At 41.5% G+C, this 20,078-nt stretch overlaps 1 protein-coding gene across 5 annotated transcripts in view; it reads left to right on the plus strand.

The window, feature by feature from the left end:
• DENND5B (DENN domain containing 5B) overlaps positions 1 to 20,078 on the plus strand; it is a gene marked incomplete at both ends in the record, with an annotated part of 113,053 nt that overhangs the window by 52,654 nt on the left and 40,321 nt on the right. For 4 of the 5 annotated variants that reach the window (XM_080631810.1, XM_080631811.1, XM_080631813.1 and 1 more), the window contains 3 exons: positions 2,089 to 2,198; positions 6,955 to 7,621; positions 18,328 to 18,515. In XM_080631810.1, the coding sequence (XP_080487936.1) occupies positions 2,089 to 2,198; positions 6,955 to 7,621; positions 18,328 to 18,515 (965 nt within the window). Of the gene's footprint in view, positions 1 to 2,061; positions 2,199 to 6,954; positions 7,622 to 18,327; positions 18,516 to 20,078 lie in introns of all 5 variants that reach the window. The other variant, XM_080631812.1, reaches the window with a different exon arrangement.

Below are 20,078 nucleotides of genomic sequence, written 5' to 3' on the forward strand. Positions count from 1 at the left end.
GTTTACGTACCAAAATCGAGTGAGACCGACATAGTGCTACAAATAACTAACGCTGCAATGTGTCTGAATCCTGTGTTAAAAGTGAGCAGTTGTATAAAAACACCTGTATCTTTAAAACCTCAGCGATGCCTTGGAAAGGAAAAGATTTAAAACCCTTTCTCTGAATTCATTTGAGAGTGAGTGCTGTTGGAAGGGCTGTTTACCTCTTCTCCACCTGGCTCCCGTGCTCGCTCAGTGCAGCAGCTCATACAGCAGGGAGACGTGCAGTCCCAGCACAGCTGAGTCATTCATCTCGAGGAATTTCTGCCTGCCTATGCAAGCCTTCGTGGAGGGGAGCTCCGGCACAAGCCTCTGCTTCCCCTTCCTGGCCAAGCAGGTGGCTGGCATTGCTGTAAGGAATGCCTGACCTTCACCTCCTCTTCTTCCACCTGCCTCTTGTGCAGGCACTGCTGTGATGGCCCTGGCACTGCAGCCCCTGAGGGACAGCACAGTTTCTGCCCTCTACATTGAACATGTGTTGAGGGATTCATACAACAAATGGCTTTCATCCCTCCTAAAACTTTGCCTAGATAATTTTTGCCTTGTGAGCAGCCACTGTGTTTTTCTGTTACCTTTTGTTCCCCACAATTATCTGCAGATCCTAAGTTCTGCCAGGCAAAGACTGAAGCTCTTCTTTAAAGTATCAGTTTGTACAGAAATTTCCTTGTATTAATTCACTCTGAGCCACACTGCGCTTCACAAGGAGCAAAGGGCACGCGCCAAATAGCTTGTGGCCTCAAACCTTCGGGTAGCTGCTGAACTGTGAATCTTGCAACATCACTCAGAGGCTGCTTGCTGCACAAAGGTTGAGTTGACATATGTGATTCAGCAAGCACAAATTGTACTCCTACAGTTCGTGTTACCTTCAGAGGGGGGTTAGTAAGGTTAGTGGCTTGCAGTTTAGCTTTTCTGCGGGAATATTGCCTTTAGAGCTTGCCAAGTGATTATGTTTTAATCCAAAATAACCTCTCATTAAAAAACATTCATTCATTAATGAAATACATAATGAAATATAGAGGGGTTTTTTTTTGTCTGTTTGTTTGTTAATTTTTAAGAAAGGAAATCCAATTCTATTTCAGTAACATTTTTAAAAGTATCTTGGTAACACGAAGGCATTCCAAAGGGAGCCTTTGATTCCAAAGCACGGTTTCATGAAAAACACTTCACATTGTGAACTTAAGGCTTTCATCCCATTCATTTCTCTCAGGTGAGAAAGGAACTGAACAGGAAAGCTGTAGTCTTTAAAGCAAGGAACCTGAAATTCGTAACCTGAGATACCTGAGAAAAGTGTAGTAGATGGTAATACAATTAATAGATTTTTAAGAACTTCTTGTTTTGATTACTGTGTTGCATGTTATAGGCTATCCAGTGGTGGAAACTCCATTAACAATATCCCCGTGAAATACAGTATTTGTATGCTGATAAATGGATGCATTTCTGCTTGAAGTCTAATTTCAGTCTTCTTCTTTGCACTTGCTGGATTCTTTGTGTGAAAAAGTCTGTCCTTGAAATTTGATGTAGAAAAAAGAAATGTTTAATCTTCACCCAGGACTTGTGACATGAAAAAGATCTATAATGAATCCTTGAATAATTTATAGAGCTGAGAGGTGCTCATAACTTTTATTGACCCTAAGACTGTTTCTAACAAACTTGAAGGAAGTGCCTCTTCCAGCGTGTAGGTAAAGTCATCGCTAGATATTCAAGCTATAGGGGAAGTTGAAGAATTCAGTTAGATGTGGGGTCTTTTTCAAGAAAACTCCAGCAGTAATTTTTCTCTTAACAATAAGTTTCCATACCATAAATACTAAGCTGGAAGATGTTTTGTAACTGTAGTCAGATTTTGTGGGAAGGAGGGTAAGGTCAGACTGAAAGCGCATTTTTTCTCTGTTCTCTTTTAAAAAAAGTAGTACATCTGTTGGGAGTGAAAATGCCCATCAGATTTCACAAAAAAACCCTACCCCAACCATGAAGTGAAAGCAGCTGCCCAGGCCAGCTCTCTCTCTGAAGCCTTACTGCTGTGACAAATCATTCTTTCTTCCTTTGTTGCAGGAGAGAATTTCGACCAGAGTCCCTTAAGAAGAACCTTCAAGTCCAAAGTTTTGGCCCATTATCCTCAGAACATTGAGTGGAACCCCTTTGACCAGGATGCCGTCAATATGGTAGGTAGAGAAACTCTCTTCTCAAGGTGTTTCCTGACAACTTCAACACCCAAGTGGTTCCTGAGTTGTTTGCAACGAGTCCTTGTGATGTGATGAGCAAGGTGCTTCTGCTGGGACTAAGAGCACCCACTAGGCATGCTGGTTGAAAAGCTGCTGTGGAAGAGGTAGTATGAAAATACAGAATACTTTCAGGCACAACAAATATAAAATGCTGCATTTCCCTCTTCAGTTCTAGTTTCATACTGCGTGATGAAGCAAGTCTAACCACCATCTCAGTGACTGGGTGAGAAGGGATGTAGTCACCCAGGATACATATCCATGGGTGGGAAGGAGGCTAACCAAGGAATTTTTCAGATACTTCAGGAATTTTTCAGATACTTTTCAGAATTTTTCACCCATGTGAAATTTTTGAGTAACATAAACCTTGATGCTGTGTACAGCAAGGGAAAGAGGAATCTTTATGCAGGAGCTGGAACTTACCAAAACCCCAGCTTTCGTTGGGTGTTTGGTTTTAATGGCACCTCTGCACCAATACATCTTCTGTACATGTCTTTCCTCTTGGCTAAATTTGATGTGAGTATCTGTGTGGCTAAGTCCCATGAATGGGGGAAAGAGGAGTGGGGACAGTGGCAGCTGAAAGAATGATGATCCACTGGACTACATCCTTGCTACTTCTCAACAGAACCAACCTCATTGTACAGTGCAGATATGAAGTCCAGAGAATCTCCTGGCCCTCACCCAGGAGATGTAGAGACAGGGATGACATAAATTCCACAATAAAATGGCTTTTGCAATGCAAAATGCTTTTGGAACTTCTCTGCAATTATTAAGGTGTAGAAATATGAAGTTCATCTCAATTTCCACTTATTGACAGCTGGGGATTTCTGTCCTCTGCTTCCAAATGTGAACTGACGGAGATAGTGAGGTATTTGGGCAGGTCTCCACATCACTTTGCTTAAACAGAAAGCATGAAGGACTCAAAATGATGCTTCATCACCACAGTTCAGATGGTAATAGCTACTAAGGCTATTTATGCCTTTTAATTCTGCCTTTGAATTGGGAGTGTTCAGAAAAGAAGTGATGTGGGAGGTGTGCAGCAGGAATATGGCAGCAAGAGGTAATAGATGGAATTGCTGCATTATTTGTCTCTCACGTTACAGCTGAAAATGTCTAGTATTCATGAAGTGTGATCATATTATTGGACAAAAATGGAATACTAAAATCAGCAGGAAACCTATTTAAATAAAATAATTGAACTGAGCTGCATTCAGCTGAAATCAAATAGCTGAAGAACACATCTTTCATTTGCAGTGTGTCTTGGATTTAAAAAAAAAGCATTTACTAACAGCAGCAGTATTTAATGGTCTTTTAAATCATCTTTTGGAAAACTGCTTTATTGTTTTGATCTGAAACATCATTTAAAGTAATATCCACCTCCACAAAATCCCTTGAGGCAATTATTGGCCTTTCTGATCTTGCCTTGCTGCATTAGTTCTGCCTATGTGTTTGCTTTATGTGAGCTTCCAGAAGCAATTTTCCTCAAAGAAGAAAATGCATAAATCCTTGAAGGTTAACTTGTGAGAATTCTGGCTTTGCTGAATGCCTGAAGAATTTCAATTGCCTTCTGAAACCATCCTGTCACTTTAAGAATAACCCCTGACGTCCCAAGAAATCACACTGCCTACAAGTCATGTTTTCTCTCCCTTTCAAAGTATATATCAAATTACAGAGTTCTCTTTAATAGGGAAGTATTTCTTTCCACCCCACACTGCTTTTTGTGATTATCCCTGCCTAACGTCACGTACTATCTTCTGTAGCCACTCTGCAAGTAATTTGTTCTACCAAACTTAAGTTCCCATTAGAGAGCAAAGTGAAATTTTTAGGAAATAAACCTCCTGTTTTAGCTCTCTGGTTCATCAAGGTATATAAATCTCTGACTGTATTTCTGAAGTCCGAGGAAGCATTTTCTGTTTAATGTCTCATGTACTGAAATAAAAGAATTAAAAGGTTCCTCAGTGTAATTTGAAAGAGCAGGCTACAAACAAAAGCATCTTTCACTCCACGCTCTCACCCATGGTGCAGTTTGGGTATGGAGCTGGCTGCTGCAGCATATTGTGAACATGAAAAAATATAGAGGGACTTAAAAAGTGAAATAGAGGATCTAATGGAGAAGAGGTGAACCAATGCTAATGGGCAGTGGGTCCAGAGGGAGCCTTAGGTTCAGAAATATCTGCAATGGATGATGGCTGTGAGGAGAAAGGAGACAGGGATTACAGTTTGTGTGTGTCCTGCCTCTACATTTAGGAAAAGGGTATCTCCTACTCATCAATTCTAAAAATGGGCTATGGATTAGTTGGTATCTTTTTGTCTGACTTTGTGCAGCTTCCTTTTGTTTTTGCAAACCCATCTTGATTATAAGCCTTATTGCAAGTATGATTTATTCCACATTTTTCTGCTGATGGATATGTTTAAAAATAAATAGTAAAATGCTCTGAAAACCAAAATCCTTTCCTTTAATCAGTAATCTTGGATAGTTTTCTATCATTATACAAAGGTGCAATAAAGGTGGGTGACTGCCTTCTTAGTATTAGTCAGCCAACTTCACCAGCAGGCAAAGCTTTTTAACCCTTTTATCACGCCCCACGCTGCTCTTACCCAACACTGTCCTGTGGCACATGTGACAAACAGAGATGAGATGGGATGTGATTGATGTCCAAGGCACTAAGATGAAAGTTTTCATGCATTAACTGCAAATTTGAAGCTTTCTGTATTGCTGAAAAATGAGCACAGGCCCTTCCTTTTGATCTTAGCTTCTTAAGTGACTCTTGGTCGTTCTTCCCTTCTCATCTTCTTTTTTATTTTGCCTTTCCCTTTGTCCTCTTGCAGGTCTAACAACAGCCCATGCCAGGGTTTGCAGCAGGGTCTTAAAATGTTGATAGTCTGCATATGCGGGGCTGTGGCTGAAACGTAATAGTTGGGTGTCCCTTTGTGTGTGTATGCTCAGTGTATAAAGCACGAAGGAATAATAATTAAGACTTGGAGGAAATTTATTTAAAACAGCTTTCTGGAACACTCTCAGCAGGTCTGAATTTCCCTGATGCCTGTCTGTTCTTGATTGTACCATTATGTACAATTACGTTATTCAGGTATTTTTCTATAAAAAGAGGAAAGACAGTCTTTGATAGTGTTGAGATTAAAACCTATGATTTCAGTCTGATTGGATTTGATAAAGCCATAGCTGCAGTTGAATGCCTACATTCTCAAAATAAATTTTTGTTAAGCCAGCTTGCCAAAAAAAGAGATTGAAATATTTTCTTATGCAGAATAAATTTAAATAAAGTGCGAAACAAGGATTTTTTTTACCACTTCTTTATTTGAGAAGTCTTAACCATGGCGCTGCTGTTAATGCCTCAATAAAAACGATAAACCTTTTCAATGAAATTGTGGCTGCTCTTCAGAAATGGTTCAAGCTGCAATTTCATGCTTTATGTAAGCAAAGCCCGTCAATTGAATTAAATTCTGCCAACTCCAGGCTACTTATTTCCCTTTACATTACCTTTTAGAGCAATGCATGCGAGGTACCCCAGATAGCTTAGGGGCTCATTAGCATGTCATGAAGGGAGTCTGGAGTGCCTAAAGCCCAGCTGGGCTGGTAGCAGCTTTATTAGGCTGTCAAATGGTCTGTGCAAGGTGCACTGGTGAAGTTCAGGGTAGGATGTGCCTGAAAATATATAATGATTTCTCTCTATCTCTTCCACCATCAGAATCATTTACTTCTGGTCAAGGTGAGACATTAGGGGATGAACTCAGTCATGGGTAGGTTCACATCCCTTGGGAAAGCTGGCTTCTAATGTTGCCTTTTGGAACAGGAGGAACACTTTGAAAGCTTTCTTTCAAAAAGAAAGCTCTTTGCTTTTATTTCTTTAGATAGAAGGTACAAAGGAAGCTTTAGTTCTTAGTTTATAAACACACTGATTTAGCTAGAACCGAGTTTCATGCTGACGCACATTCAGACAAGTTTGCTGCATGTTTGTTATTTTGTATTATATGGCTGATAGAATTCCTGAGGAATGCCTGGAAAAATGCCTCAAGTTATCACTAAGGCTGTATTTCAGAAAAACACCCAGTGTAGCAGAATCACTGCAAAAGATTTTGCTGAGTGGTAAATGAAAACCAAAGCTTTCATAGATTTTTGGGTGTTCCCGCATACACACACTTCTTCTCCTTTAAGCTTTCTTTTGCATTTAAGAAAGAAAGTAAATGTAATATCTGTCAGGCAATTGTTGGGTGTTTTGGGGTTCATTTCTTTCAATAAAATTAGGGAAGATGAAAGAATTTCAAGAAGTCTGTGTAATTTGAATTCAGTAGTGTTAAGATACTTCCTTGGCTCTGGTTTTGGAGAGCTGTGAGCATGATATATGCAAATAAAAACAAAACTGGATGCTTTCTATGATGCTTAAATAAATAAGACAAAGACTATCCAGTAGTGAAAAGAATTTCACAAAGTAATGAAAATTAGTTGTAACAACTTCATAGATGGGTCATTTTGGAAGGTGTTCTTCTTTCTTCAGTCATGTCTACCTCTTCTTTTAAGTAGCATCAGTTTTAGGCTGTTTGTTGTTGGGCTCCTTTTCAGAGGAATTATATTTCCTGATACATGGTTTTTATGGTAGATAAGAACACGGCTGTAACACAAAAATAATGAAATAAAATTGTAGCTTTGATAATTACATTTATTCCTTTTCTCTTTTCTTAGCTGTGTATGCCCAAAGGGCTGTCTTTCAGGACACAGGCAGATAACAGAGATCCACAGCTCCATTCCTTCATCATCACCAGAGAAGATGGCTCTCGTACATACGGGTTTGTGCTCACATTCTATGAGGAGGTCACAAGCAAGCAGATCTGCACAGCCATGCAAACACTCTACCAGATGCACAATGCAGAGCAATACAGCAGTGTCTGTGCCTCTTCCTCATGCAGTATGGACTCCCTGGCCAGCAGCATTGATGAGGGCGATGCCACATCCCTCGCCAAGCTCCAGCGGTACAATTCCTACGACATCAGCAGAGACACACTGTATGTCTCCAAATGCATTTGCCTCATCACCCCTCTGCCCTTCATGCAAGCCTGCAAGAAGTTCCTGATACAGCTCTATAAGGCAGTGACATCCCAGCAGCCACCTCCTCTGCCCCTGGAGAGCTACATCCACAACATCCTCTACGAGGTGCCCCTGCCACCCCCGGGGAGATCACTGAAGTTTTATGGGGTTTACGAGCCCATCATTTGCCAGAGACCTGGACCCAATGAGCTCCCGCTCTCTGACTACCCACTGCGGGAGGTCTTTGAGCTGCTGGGCCTGGAGAACCTGGTCCAAGTTTTCACCTGCGTTCTTCTGGAGATGCAGATCCTTCTGTACTCACAAGGTGGGCACTCATCTGGCGATGCATGTTAAGTCTGTTCCCTGGGCAGATGTGGCCACAGGAACTAATATAAAGCTGTTGATTTTTCAGTGGGTTTGTGAAAAAATGTGAGAGAAATGAGTCCTTCCTAATGAAAGCACTAAATAATTGTTTCCTCCAGTCAGTCTAGGTGCTGCTTGTTTAATTATGCATTGTATTTATCACTTGTGACAGCTAGCAATAGAATTCACTTAATTATTATCCTTACGTTGCACTTAATCGTGCTTCAAGACAGCATGAAACTAATCCTATCTTTTGCAAAAATACCAGCAGAAAGTGTCTTTCTTTTTCAAATTTCAATAGCAAACTGAAGTTTGGTGAGATTTCCTCTCTCCTGCATGATGGATATGTTCTGGTTAAAGCACTGAGAGTTCTATGTCCACGTTGAAGTATGCCAGCAAGCTTTTGAAAATCTCACCTGTACCTTTTCTCTCCTGGTTGTGTCTTTCTACAAAGAATGCAAGTTTTGGGAATCCTGGCTCGGTGCTGGGTGTGCTCTGGGGCTTTACAGCCCTATTACTGTTTCCTGTATGTTGTTGGTTACTGTGAGTCTGGCCCTGGTGATATTTGGGTACCAAAAGGAATATGCTGCAAACGCAATACACCAAAGTGCCTGAACAAGTCAAGTTCAAGAGTTGCTGAGTTTCAAGGGATTGTCCAGACTTTCTGGAGGTTCCTCTAAGTCTCACTTGGATGCCTGTCCATATTATCTCAGGTTCCCAAATGGCTTCTGTGATGCTGACCCTAAATTAGTAAAATATGCCTGAGGGAAAAAATAGTTTCATCAGACTAGAATGAGCAACATGAAGCTGGGAGGTGCACATAACTTCTAACAAAAAAAGGAAGAGATGAATACCTAGACTTCTCAAAAGATGTGGTTCAAGCAACAGACAGCTCGAAGTGGGGAGGAGAGAGGAGGTGAGAAGTCACCTAAAATGAGCACGGGTAATGAGCCTTCAGGCTACAAAACTGAATGCTTGGGTTTGTCATAGAAAAGGTCAGTAAGTGTATAATAGTAATACTAACGAGTAAATGGCTGAGAATGGGGAAAGATGTTCAGGGAGGTGGAAGGAGGTTAGTTCTTCAACAAATGACTGAATTCAAAGGATTGCTAGTTCTTTGCAGAGCACTTCTCCACATGAACTCCAGGGGTTTGCTTTCAAGAACTGAAAATGAAGGGTTTTATCTGTTCTCAGTTTGAAGTGCGAGCAGAAATCCTGCTGTTAGTTTTGATTAGGCTGCTTTTCCCCTCCTTTCTGCTTCTATGTGTGTGTGCTTATCCCTTTCTTCCTCACTTTAAATCGTGCTGTCTTTGCCACTTCACACCAGGGTTCAACATTAAGCTGGAATGCCACTGAAATACCTCCCCATCCCTGCTCATCATTCGCACTCTGGTCCCTGCTTATGGACTCACTGAAAACTGAGATTCTTTTTTTTATATTGGGGTTTTTTTCATTATTTTTTACTGTAAGCTAGTAGTGTTAGGAAAATTCTGCTTACGTTACATTTTAGTGATATTTTCTGTAGATGGAGAGCAACCTGCGTATGCGTTACTTTGTAATAGTCCTTAAGACAGATACAAAATATCTACTAAATAATTTTGATTCCATTTTCAGTGCCACCAGACATTAGATAAGTAAGTGGTTTTCTTCCAATTACTGGCTATAATTTAAGGGTTTACTTGTTCCATTTGTTTTCACTGTGGGTTTCTTTGCAGAGAAAAATGAGATGGTGAGAATTAATCCTCTCCACCCTCCAAAATTCAGATTTTTTTGTTTTTCTCCTCTCCTTCTATTATTGGTGAATCTAGGTATGTCATTGACATGGCCTTTACTTCCTGATCTAATATAGACACAGCTTGATGGTGCATGGGGAAAAGCGTACAGTCGTACTAGGGAAATTCTGTGATTATGTAAATAGCATCATAATGCTGGTTCCCAGAGGTGAGGAATGTGGAGTGGAAGTCAAGTGCAAAGCCTCATTTTTGGCACATCCTGATAGCTGAGTGCTTGGCTAACTGTGCACTGCAGCTTCTTTTAAATGTCAGTATTGCAATTCCAGAGAAAGAAAACAAAGCGGCTCTTTCCCTATTTGAGATACAACCAGCCTAGATACTACTGAAATCTCCTCTCTAAGCTCAAGGGCAAATGCTTTCTTAACTCCCAAGCTCTTCAGAGGCAAAAGATGAAAAGTTTTGGGCTTATCTCTTATTCTGTAGTAACGAATGAAAGAGCGATTTTGCAAATGCATCACTCCTCCCCTTACTGCTTGAAAGACTGTGTTTCCAATGGCCTGGCCTTGCTGCAATCTTCCCAAACTCAACAAGAGATTAGTAGAAGATGTTCCTGTGTCCACAGGGTGCAATTTCAAGCAAGCCAGCATTATTCACCCAAAGTCAGAATTTACTGAAATGCTGCAATACTCAAGGAATCTGAGCACTGGGCCGAAACCTACTTCAGTTCACCAAACTCTTTCAATGAGAGAGCTGCTAATAACATGTATGGGAAATGTAAGCTGAATTTTCTGTGGTTCTCCTAGCCCTGTTGCAAGGAAGGTTTTCATTCCAGCTTGCCAAAATAAATTGTTTTCTTTTTAAAAAAATAAGACCTATTTTAGGAAGTTGAGTGAAAATACAAATTGTTGCACAGCCCTGATCACACAATGAGCCCACTGGCTATCCACTGAGAACCTTAAACTTCTCACTAAACAGCTCTCCGCTAAAGGCAGATTACATTTGCAGCCAAGAAGGAGCTGTGGGGACGTGAAAGCTGCAAACGTTGGGAGCAACTGGTCAAACAGCTTTGGTTCCAGACTTCATAGGCAAGCAAGAGCAGCGGGCTGCCTGCGGGAAGGATGGTGGTCAAGTGGAGTTGCACCTGGTTGGTGATAACAGCAGCAAAGGGTTGGCAGAAGGGTTGCATGGAGACTACTGGCTTTTCTAGGGTGGTTTTCCTCTAGTGAATTAGGAGTCAGTGACTAAAGCATTTGTTTTTAACCCTGTAGTTGAGGCATAATGTTTCCAGCAGCCTGAACAAAAGAATCTAACTAAATGAAAAGGTGAAGGTGTTGTGTGACTTTACTCAGTTTGCGCTTGACGCGTTCCCAGCGTGATATGAGAGTCTGGTACAGCTCTGCAGGGAGACAGGACCTGTAGCTGTTTATACCATGGCTGCTGTAGTCAACTTTGGTTATCTAGCTGTTCTATTCAGGGTGTTTTACTAAATGTTCTGTTCATGGTGTTTTACAGGTAAGTGGTATCCTGTCATTTGGGAAAAAATGCAGGGGTGGAAGTGGACTGTAGCTTAACTTTGCAGCTGTGGTGGTTAAGCAGAGGGGTGGAGAGATTGACATAAAAGAATGATGAGCTCATTTTTGAGCTCATTTCTAAGATGCTTCATTCCCAAACATTTTGGACTGCAGGCAACTACCTTAATCTTCAGCTTCTCTCAGGTCTATAGTTTAAGCTTCAAAGCAGCTTGCTGCTACAGAGCTCTCACTGGCTTTACAGGCCACAGTTTGGGAACTGTTGGTGTGTGGATAATTGTGTCCTTCTGGGGCAAAAGCCAGTATGACCAAAGCATTTCAGTGTAAAGCTGTGACACATCTGTGCAGCTTAAGAACAGCAAACACTACTGTGGCAGCATTAGGGCAAAACACAGAACAAGGTGAGGATAGCTGGGTAACAGGCAGAGACCTGTGCTCCTGCCTAAACAGCAAGACTGAAAAGACAAGCCCTTACTGTTCATGAAGACAGCATGGACTTCAAGGGAATTAATAAAAATCACTGTTGATGGGTAAATGTAATAGACTGCTCTAAGCATCACTTTGGCCAGCAAAGGTGATGCGGAAAGCTGTACTTGAAAGCCCTAGAAGGAAAACTCCTTTGGATTCAGGTTATGTCTTCCTGCATATAGCAAACGCTTTGAAGTTTAAATAGGACCAAATTTTAACTTTGGAGCTTTGAAAAGCAAGGGGAGGGATTAGATATTTTTCCTTCATAATTCATCAGGTTGCAGTCTTTGCAGTACTCTTGCAAGTGCCCTTTATTTTATTCAGAGCACATCTCTCCTGTGTGACCATGGAGGTGTAAGGGTATTGTGAATGACCAGACTTCCAGCAATGTCCACTCTGTGATAGCTGCTTCCCAAGAATCAATAACAAAACACTGGCATGATACATCTGCTGGAGAGAGATGAATTAAACTATGAGCTCTGCAGAAACCTTGGCAATCCATTTCACATGTCTGCATTTCTAGGGATTTAAACATGAGAGGAAACGTGTGGATGAGAACTAAGATAAACTTCTTAGAGCTTAGGCTGTTTCTACTCATTATAGTTTTGAGCATTTCCCAAGTTGTTTTTCAAAGGGTTTGAGTAATTGCTCCTCAAAAATATTTGCCTTTTTTTTTCACTCTTAGAAATTATAATACAAATGATTGCATATGGAGAGTCATTGCCTTGAAAAAGGCAGTGTTTGAAAAGTCTTACGAAGTCTGTTCTGGGGGGGATTTTTTAAACAAATACATCTATGATGTGTTTGCCTTTTAAAGCATTTTACACCAAATTAGTTACATAGAAAACCTTTGCTCTCCTGCTCATTAATTAACACAGTTACACTCCACACTAGTATTCATTACAAAACAGTGGAAAGCTATTGGAGAGAGCAACTTACATGGGGATAAAATGCTGTGAAAGAAACCTGCGTTTAGGGTCTCAGCAGCACCACAGTCAGAGGGTACTGCAGTGTGTGTTGCTCTGGAAAGGAGACAAGTAATTGGATAGAATAATCAAATCGACTTTTCATTTTTAGCTTAGGTGAAAAGACAAAACCATTTTTTAGTTAAAAGTTGCTGTATTTTATTAGCTGAGGTCATTATGGCCTGAAAAGCCAAGTTTTTAAAGCATCTGGAAACGAGGAGAAGGAGCTAGTACAGGTCTGTACCACAACCCTACTCCTGTTCATATTCACACTGAACTTTAGGGAAAGATTGGGCAACTGCTTTTGACACTAAGCACACACACACTCCACCACCTCTCCACTTTTTTAAGTGGAGTCTGTGCTATCCACACCACCTTGCTTCCCTGGTGCAGAGCAAGGGGCTCCCTGTGTCATCAGGGGCATCTTCACATGTCCTGCTGCCCCCTTGCCAGCTTTGTCACAGACTTTTGCCCTGCTCTTGGAGGCTTAACCATGCTGGTAATAGGAGCTGATTCAAGTTTTTCTGTGAATTAATTCTTAAGGTGGCTCTTAATCATAAGCCAATTTATGCTGAATCACTGATGGCAAGCTGTGACGTGGATAAATGGAAATTTATTGAAGTGGAAGTGATTTTTTTCCATTAAGCATTTGCCAACATGGGAAAATGAGAAGAATTGGTCTCAGCGAATAGTGGCCTGAGAATGTTTCCCTTGAGGCAGAGCTGACCCCCAGTCTCAGAGGGTAATTCTCAGTTCAGGCAATTAGATGCAGTCTCATCTTGATCATTGTGTATAAGAAAATATGTATTTTCAGATTTGCATAAATTGCTGCTCTGCTTTTATCTTGTAACTCATGTGCTATGTCACCCATTGGTAAATCTACTCATCCATCAGGGATAAACGGCATTGAGATGCCACGGGTTGTTTCTTCAGGATGGTCTGCTGTTACAACCCTATGTCACTGACCTGTACAAGCGTCCTGAAGGCAGCACTGGTGCAAGGTGCTTTCTATGGAGAATTCCTGGCAGTGTTCAAGGCCACGTTGGACAGAGCCTTGGGCGACATCGTCTAGGGTGAGGTGTCGCTGCCCATGGCAGGGGGGTTGGAACTACATGATCTTAAGGTCCTTTCCAACCCAAACCATTCTATGATTCTATGACCAACGTTTCCTGAAGTCTTTTTGTGCATTTTATCTGAACATCTCTTGAAAATCACCTGATCGGGCTCGTCAGTCATCACAGCCGCCAGTAAACAAACCAGATGAAAGATGGAAGCTTCCAGGGCACTTTGAAGTCTGCAACACTTTATATGCGTTGATGCTGTGGAGCTATTGAAACCTGATTTGAAAACCTTTGCTTTCATAAACAATTTTTGTCTCAGATGTGAATTTCAGATTCCCCTTTTCATCTTCAGTATGCTATATATAAACATTACATACATAAACATTCTGAAGGTGCCAAGCTCCTAGACAGGCTTCACTGTGTGCCATTCCTGACTCGCACTCAGAGCTCAAAGTAGAATATTACCTTTTATTTTCCATTTTTTTCAATATACCTGGTTCAGCTAATCCATACTTGTTACAAAAAGTAGCAGTTCAACAGCGATTGCTTATAATACTTTGACTGTAAGGGTAGCATGTGGAAAAACTTATAAATCAAAAGAATGTTTTAAAGCCAGTTCAGGTGTTTCCCCCTAAATAATTAGCTCTTTCTCATTAAGGTTCATTGATTTATATTTTTTTCTCTGTTGTTGGCTTTGTTTTTTTTAAAAATATTGCTTAGAATTGTTTTCTTCCTTTTGATAAGGGAAGAAAGATTATTCTTTGGGATCTAATTATTATCTTTCAGGATACATATTTGAATACATGGCTTTGCATGTATTTGTAGGTATACTACATGCATGTTCAAAAAGCAGTAGAGGAAATGAAGTGGTGTCCAGGTAACCCATCTTTTCAAATGCTTCCAAATGCTTTCAAATTGAATGTAAAGCAGGACTTAAAAGGGAAAAGAAAGAGGAAGCGTGGTCTATTTTTAAAGCATAGTACTGGATTTAGAAGATCCAAGCTGAGACTCCAGCTCTTCAGCAGCTTTCTACCTTACGCTTGGTAGGTTACTGGAAAAGAGAGCTGGAAAACTGGCAAATTGCTTTTTATCAGGAAGGCTGGGTGTGTTGAAACTGGAATAACAGTGTACAGATCACAGCAAGAACACTGTTTCTGGTTTGAATGAGCGTGTGTGTGCTCTTACACATGCCTTATACTCAAAAATCCCATGGTTGGGCCTTTTCTGAGAATGTCCCAGGTGAAATTCTCTTCTGTTTGATTATGATCAAAGATTCCAACCTGTTTTGGAAGTAGCACTTGAACGAGGGAGGTCTTAGCTGTTCTGGGGAGGGTCATCCCTTTCCTCTCTTAAAGAAACTTGGTTACACTTTGCTGCAGTATGGTAAGGATTTTGAGATATCAGATTCCTTTGTACTAGGAAAAGTAATTTTTATGTTGAGCTTTGTGAATTGCCTAACATCTTAGAGCTTCTATCCACAATCTGTAAAATGAAAGGAGAAGGATTATTTTGCCTTGTTTTCTCAGTCACTGCTGGTGTTTGGACTTTAAGCTCTTCAGGATAGGTATTTCTGCATGCACAGTATCTGTTGTTATACTGTACTGGTTGGTTATTGTCCTATTACTGTATTATGGAGAATCAGCATCAAGCCAAATATTTGTCAAATTTTGTCCTCTTTCAGAGTTACATTTGTAGTGAATTGGTGTTCAGAATTGATGTTCAAATGCCAAAACCATTTCCATCTCCATGCTCATGCAGCAGAACTGGCGACTCGTGGTGGAGCGGATCCCTGCTGCAGTTATTCGTACTGCACAAGAAGTGAGATGGAGGGAGTTGGCCAAGATCCCCTGGCAGATGCTGCCAGAAAAGGAGGTTGGATTCAGACTCCTTGAACTCAACTCTTTTGCCCTGTTCTTCAACTAAGGGGAAGGTTTAGTGTGAGAGACAGACCTGTGCCAAATCCTGCTAAGCAGCTGGTAGGAGGTGGCAGTTGCAATAGAAGCCATAGGGGCCACTTCGTCCTGGAATTATCCTCCTTGAGCAGTTTCTCTTGGGAAATGTCCTGTGTACAAATCAGAGGTTAGACTCTGAACACGAAGAAACATAGAACTGTAGAATCATTCAGGTTGGAAAAGATCCTTAAGATCATCAAATCCAACCATTAACCCAGCACTGCCAAGTCCACCACAAAACCATGTTGCTAAGTGCCACATCTACACACATCTTTCAAATACCTCCATGGGTAGTCACTCCACCACTTCCCTGGGCAGCCTGTTCCAATGCTTGACAACCCTTTCAGTGAAGAATTTTTTACCAATATTCAGTCTAAACCTCCCCTGGCACAACGTAAGGCCATTTCCTCTTATCCTTCAAGCAGTTGCAGAGAGCGATAAGGTCTCACCAGAGCCAGAGCCTCCTTTTCTCCAGGCTAAACAACCCCAGTTCCCTCAGCCACTTCTCGTAAGACTTGTTCTCTAGACCCTTCAGCAGCTTCATTGTGTTTCTCTGGACACAGTCCACACCCCAATGCTTTCCTTGTAGTTGGGGGCCCAAAACTCACCAGTGCCCAGTACAGGGATGATCACTTCCCTAGCCCTGCTGGCTACACTATTTCTTATACAGGCCAGGATGCCGTTGGCCTTCTTGGCCACCTGAGCACACTCATGTTCAGCTGGCTGTTGACTAACACCCCCAGCTCCTTTTCCATCAGGCAGCTTTCCAGCCTCTCTTTCCCAAGCCCATAGCAAGCATTGTAGCAGCTGTAGCTACTGTCTGTAGCAGTATTATTTCAGGCTATGTAGATCAGAACAGACTTTGAAATGGTCTCATGCATACCAAGACATGCTACTTTCTATGTTTGATGGGTTTTTTTAAAACCTTTAAAGCTTTCAGAGTTATGAAAGGTTATAAGGTGCTTAAGGTTCACCAGTAGGTATTGTTTCAGTTTGTATAGGTGCTCCTCAACAAGACAGCACATGGACCTGTGTAATTATAGGCCATTGCACAAGGAGGGATTCATGAATGGCTGATCTGTAGCTGAGAATGGTTTTGAGGTGTAACCTTGAGACTGACTTGTGTGCATGAAAATCATTTTGAAGATTGAGTGACTAGCTATTAGTAAGACAAGATGAAAAATGGTTTTGACTGCCCGGCTGACCTTCTGCAGATCGAGGCTGGTTTTCCACAAAGAGGTGCCAGCAGGAAGGAGAATGGGTCATGCAATTTGTTGTTTTAATTTGCATATTTATTCAAGTGCATCTTGCCAGTGACCTCCTAATAGCTGAGCCGTGTCAGATGGCAGTGCTGTTGTGGATATCTGCCAGGGCATCAGGCTGGCTTGTTCAGGAAATGGAAAGGGCCAGGCTGGGTTTCTGTGCAGGCAAAAGCAGACAGTGGGGCTATAGGAAAAAAGCAGCCTTAGCAGACTCAAGATCAGGTTCATACATTTACCTTTAATGTTATGGAGTGAGGCAGAGGGGCTAGGAGAGATGGGCAACAACCCAACTGTTACCAAGGATCCGGGTCTGGCCTTGGTGAGAGTGAAAAATCCTTTGTTTGCTCAATGAGACTGATGAGAACTTGAGAACTGGTTTAAGATACAGCCATAGAGGAGACATCCCTTCTGCTGCTTTCGGTGGTTGCTGATGATGTACCGTGTGCTGGAACTGCAAATAGTAAAAAAGAAGCTTTCACAGGTAGCAGAGGCCCAGGACAGGAATTGGTACTGACTCCCTGTCTTGTCTGTGCCATGCACCTTGTGCAAGTTCAAAGACACTTATGAACTTATGCTTTGGTGTTCCTATTTCCTATCTTTAACCAACACTGTTAAATGAGGTGTGCTGCTGCTTCATGGCAAGTTAAGGTTCCTAAGGAATTGGGGTTTAAGTACCTCCATGTTCTTAGAAATTGGGGGGGCATTGTTATTAAGGCAGAAGCTGCTGTAATGTGGGGTAGGAAAATCATCTGGTTTCACATTCACCAGCAGCTTACAAGACCCAGGGCCCTTTACCTGTTTCCTGATGGATTGCCTGCAATTTGCGATTCGCTGTAAGGATGCCCTTCTCTTTAATTCCAACATGTGATTTATTTATTTATTTAAAGGAAAACAGAGAAACAAACCCCAAAGTGTTCTCAAATTTAGATTCCCTCATATTAATAAACAGGTTGTGGTATTGCATCATGTCAGCTGGGTAGTTGGAAAAGAATTTACTCATATCCAAATATTCTTGCAGCTCAGCTGGATCAAATTAAGTTTTAATTTAAAAAGTAAAGCATGAAATGTTTATTTGAGCCAAACATTGCAAAGCAGTGAACTAGTGGATTAAATACAGATTTGGGGAAACAATACAGTGTAAATATGGTAGCTATACAGAATATTTTTGACAACTAAATTTCTGCTAGGCTTCTGTTTGGGTTTTATTTACAAGCAGTGCTTTTAAATACTTAGGGACTGTAAACTTCTCCTGGTATGTGGCCAAGGCAAATCTGAAACTTAGTAGTAGCAAGTGGAGCAGAAGCAGGCAGACAGGAGCAAGCGAGAAACCACAATGTTTCCTTCAAGTTCACTTCTTTCTCCTCTTTTTTCCTTGTAAAAATACATGCTTTTCATAGAATTAGAGTATTATTATCCTGTACTATAGAGAGAACTTTCGATATGCTTTTAATAAATGAATCTAATGACATGATAGATCTAGATAAGATATGCATATTTATGCTCAGCAGTTTCTTCCTGGGGGTAATGAGTTTTGACAAATAATGTGTAAAGTTTTTAAGTACTGTCTTATTTTCACACATCTTACCACATAAACATGGTTCTCTCATTTTCTCACTGATGTCCTTGCCAACCAGATTTCAAAAGTGAAACACAAAGATAACTCAATGTCTGTCTCTCTCTCTGTCCCTCCCTGTCTAGATTATCAGCGGCTGATGACAGTGGCAGAGGGGATCACAACGCTGTTGTTCCCGTTTCAGTGGCAGCATGTGTATGTCCCCATCCTTCCTGCCTCTCTCCTGCATTTTCTGGACGCTCCTGTTCCCTACCTGATGGGGCTGCAGTCCAAGGAGGGAACCGACCGCTCCAAGCTGGAGCTGCCTCAGGAGGTCAGTCTCCACCTTTGGGGATGCAATCTTGGAATGCATTGTTAATATTTGTGTGAATCCCTGCTGGAAAATGCCATGCTTGGTCTTAGGAGCCTTCTCTGGCACTGTGAAGGCTGTTTGCCAACAGGAGTGAGATAGTAGGGGAAGCCTCCACAGCCCTTTTCAGTCCATTCCTGAATTTAATGAGTACCACTAGGTATACTGACTTCGAAATGCTTCTCCTGCTTCTTACTATGACGTTGAAAGTTTCTATGCTTTCCCTACATCACATGCTTCATCAGGTTTTGTTGCTCTTTGTCACTGTCATAGTCCTATTGACAGAGGACTAAAGAGCCTTTCATTCGGGGATGGTCTTCATGAACCTGCATCTCAGGTGCAGTTGCTAGATGGCATAAACCTGTCCCCCTGTTGCTGATGAGAAGTATCATCCTGTCCTGCCAGCCTCATCCCACCCTTGCATGAGCCCACAAGTTCCTGGCTGGGTTGAGGTTCATTACAAACAAGCCAGATTTGCATTAATTCCATGCCTGTGAACCACCTATAGGCATACACACATACTTACTTCTGTGATACTGACTCAATCCAAGGGTGATCTTTTGAAGATCTTCTGTCCTCCCATGCAATGGGAAGTGAAAACTTTGCCTGTTCTACCACTTTCTCCACAGAGGAAAAAAGGATGGAAAGGTTGTCCTCCTAATCTAGGTGTTCAGAGTGAAATGGAGATCTTTCTCCTCAAAATTTCACCAAGATGATTAAAACTGCTTCACATTTTAACCTGGCCACTGATCACTCTCCATAGTGCAAAGTCTTTGCAATATGGCTAGCCTGCCTGCATTTGAGATAGTGACTGGACCCATCTCTGGACCTTGCTATGCATTTTAACTTGGGCTTGCATGGCTGTGACATTTCGTGGCAGTGGTAGTGCTGTGCTCAGCTTCATGCATAGGCCTTTCCTTGCGGCAGGGTCCCTAAGGCTTGCAGATAGGTGCCCTGACTGAGGAGGCAGATTGTGAGCAGCAGCAGAGAAGAATATGCAGGAGGGGGAGTTTTTATGTGGAACTGGAGGGATAAACACAGAGCAAGGATAATATGGTTTTTAATAAAGGTCTATTTTAAGTATAAGTGGAGGTGCCTGATTGTTAGGATCAGTGGCATGTAACAGTACAAATCAAGTCTTGCCTTGTGGATACAATGACCCAATTCCATGAAATTTGCATTGGTGTGGAAAAGAAGCTGGTATCTAGCTACGCTTTTCAGTAAAACCATGCTAATATTACATAATTACTGTGATTTTAAAAATTATTAGTCATGTGTTTTAGTTAACAGATTAAGCTGTCATTTTGCTTAAATTAAAGTTCTAATGTGATGGGCTTGAAGTACTGCTGGAATAACAAATTAAATGTTGCCAGTGAGGGAAGAGTAATAGTGAGGTGGAAACACACACCCCCCACTATGATGTATAACAAATGAGTGAAAAATATTAGCATTTATGAACACCACAAGTCCAGTAACTGTGGGAGAGGGAAAGCAAGAAGGCGAATTGAACAGGGAAGATCTTGGATC

The sequence above is a fragment of the Psittacula echo genome (genome assembly GCF_963264785.1).
Source record: "Psittacula echo genome assembly, chromosome: 1".
Classification (NCBI taxonomy): domain Eukaryota; kingdom Metazoa; phylum Chordata; class Aves; order Psittaciformes; family Psittacidae; genus Psittacula; species Psittacula echo.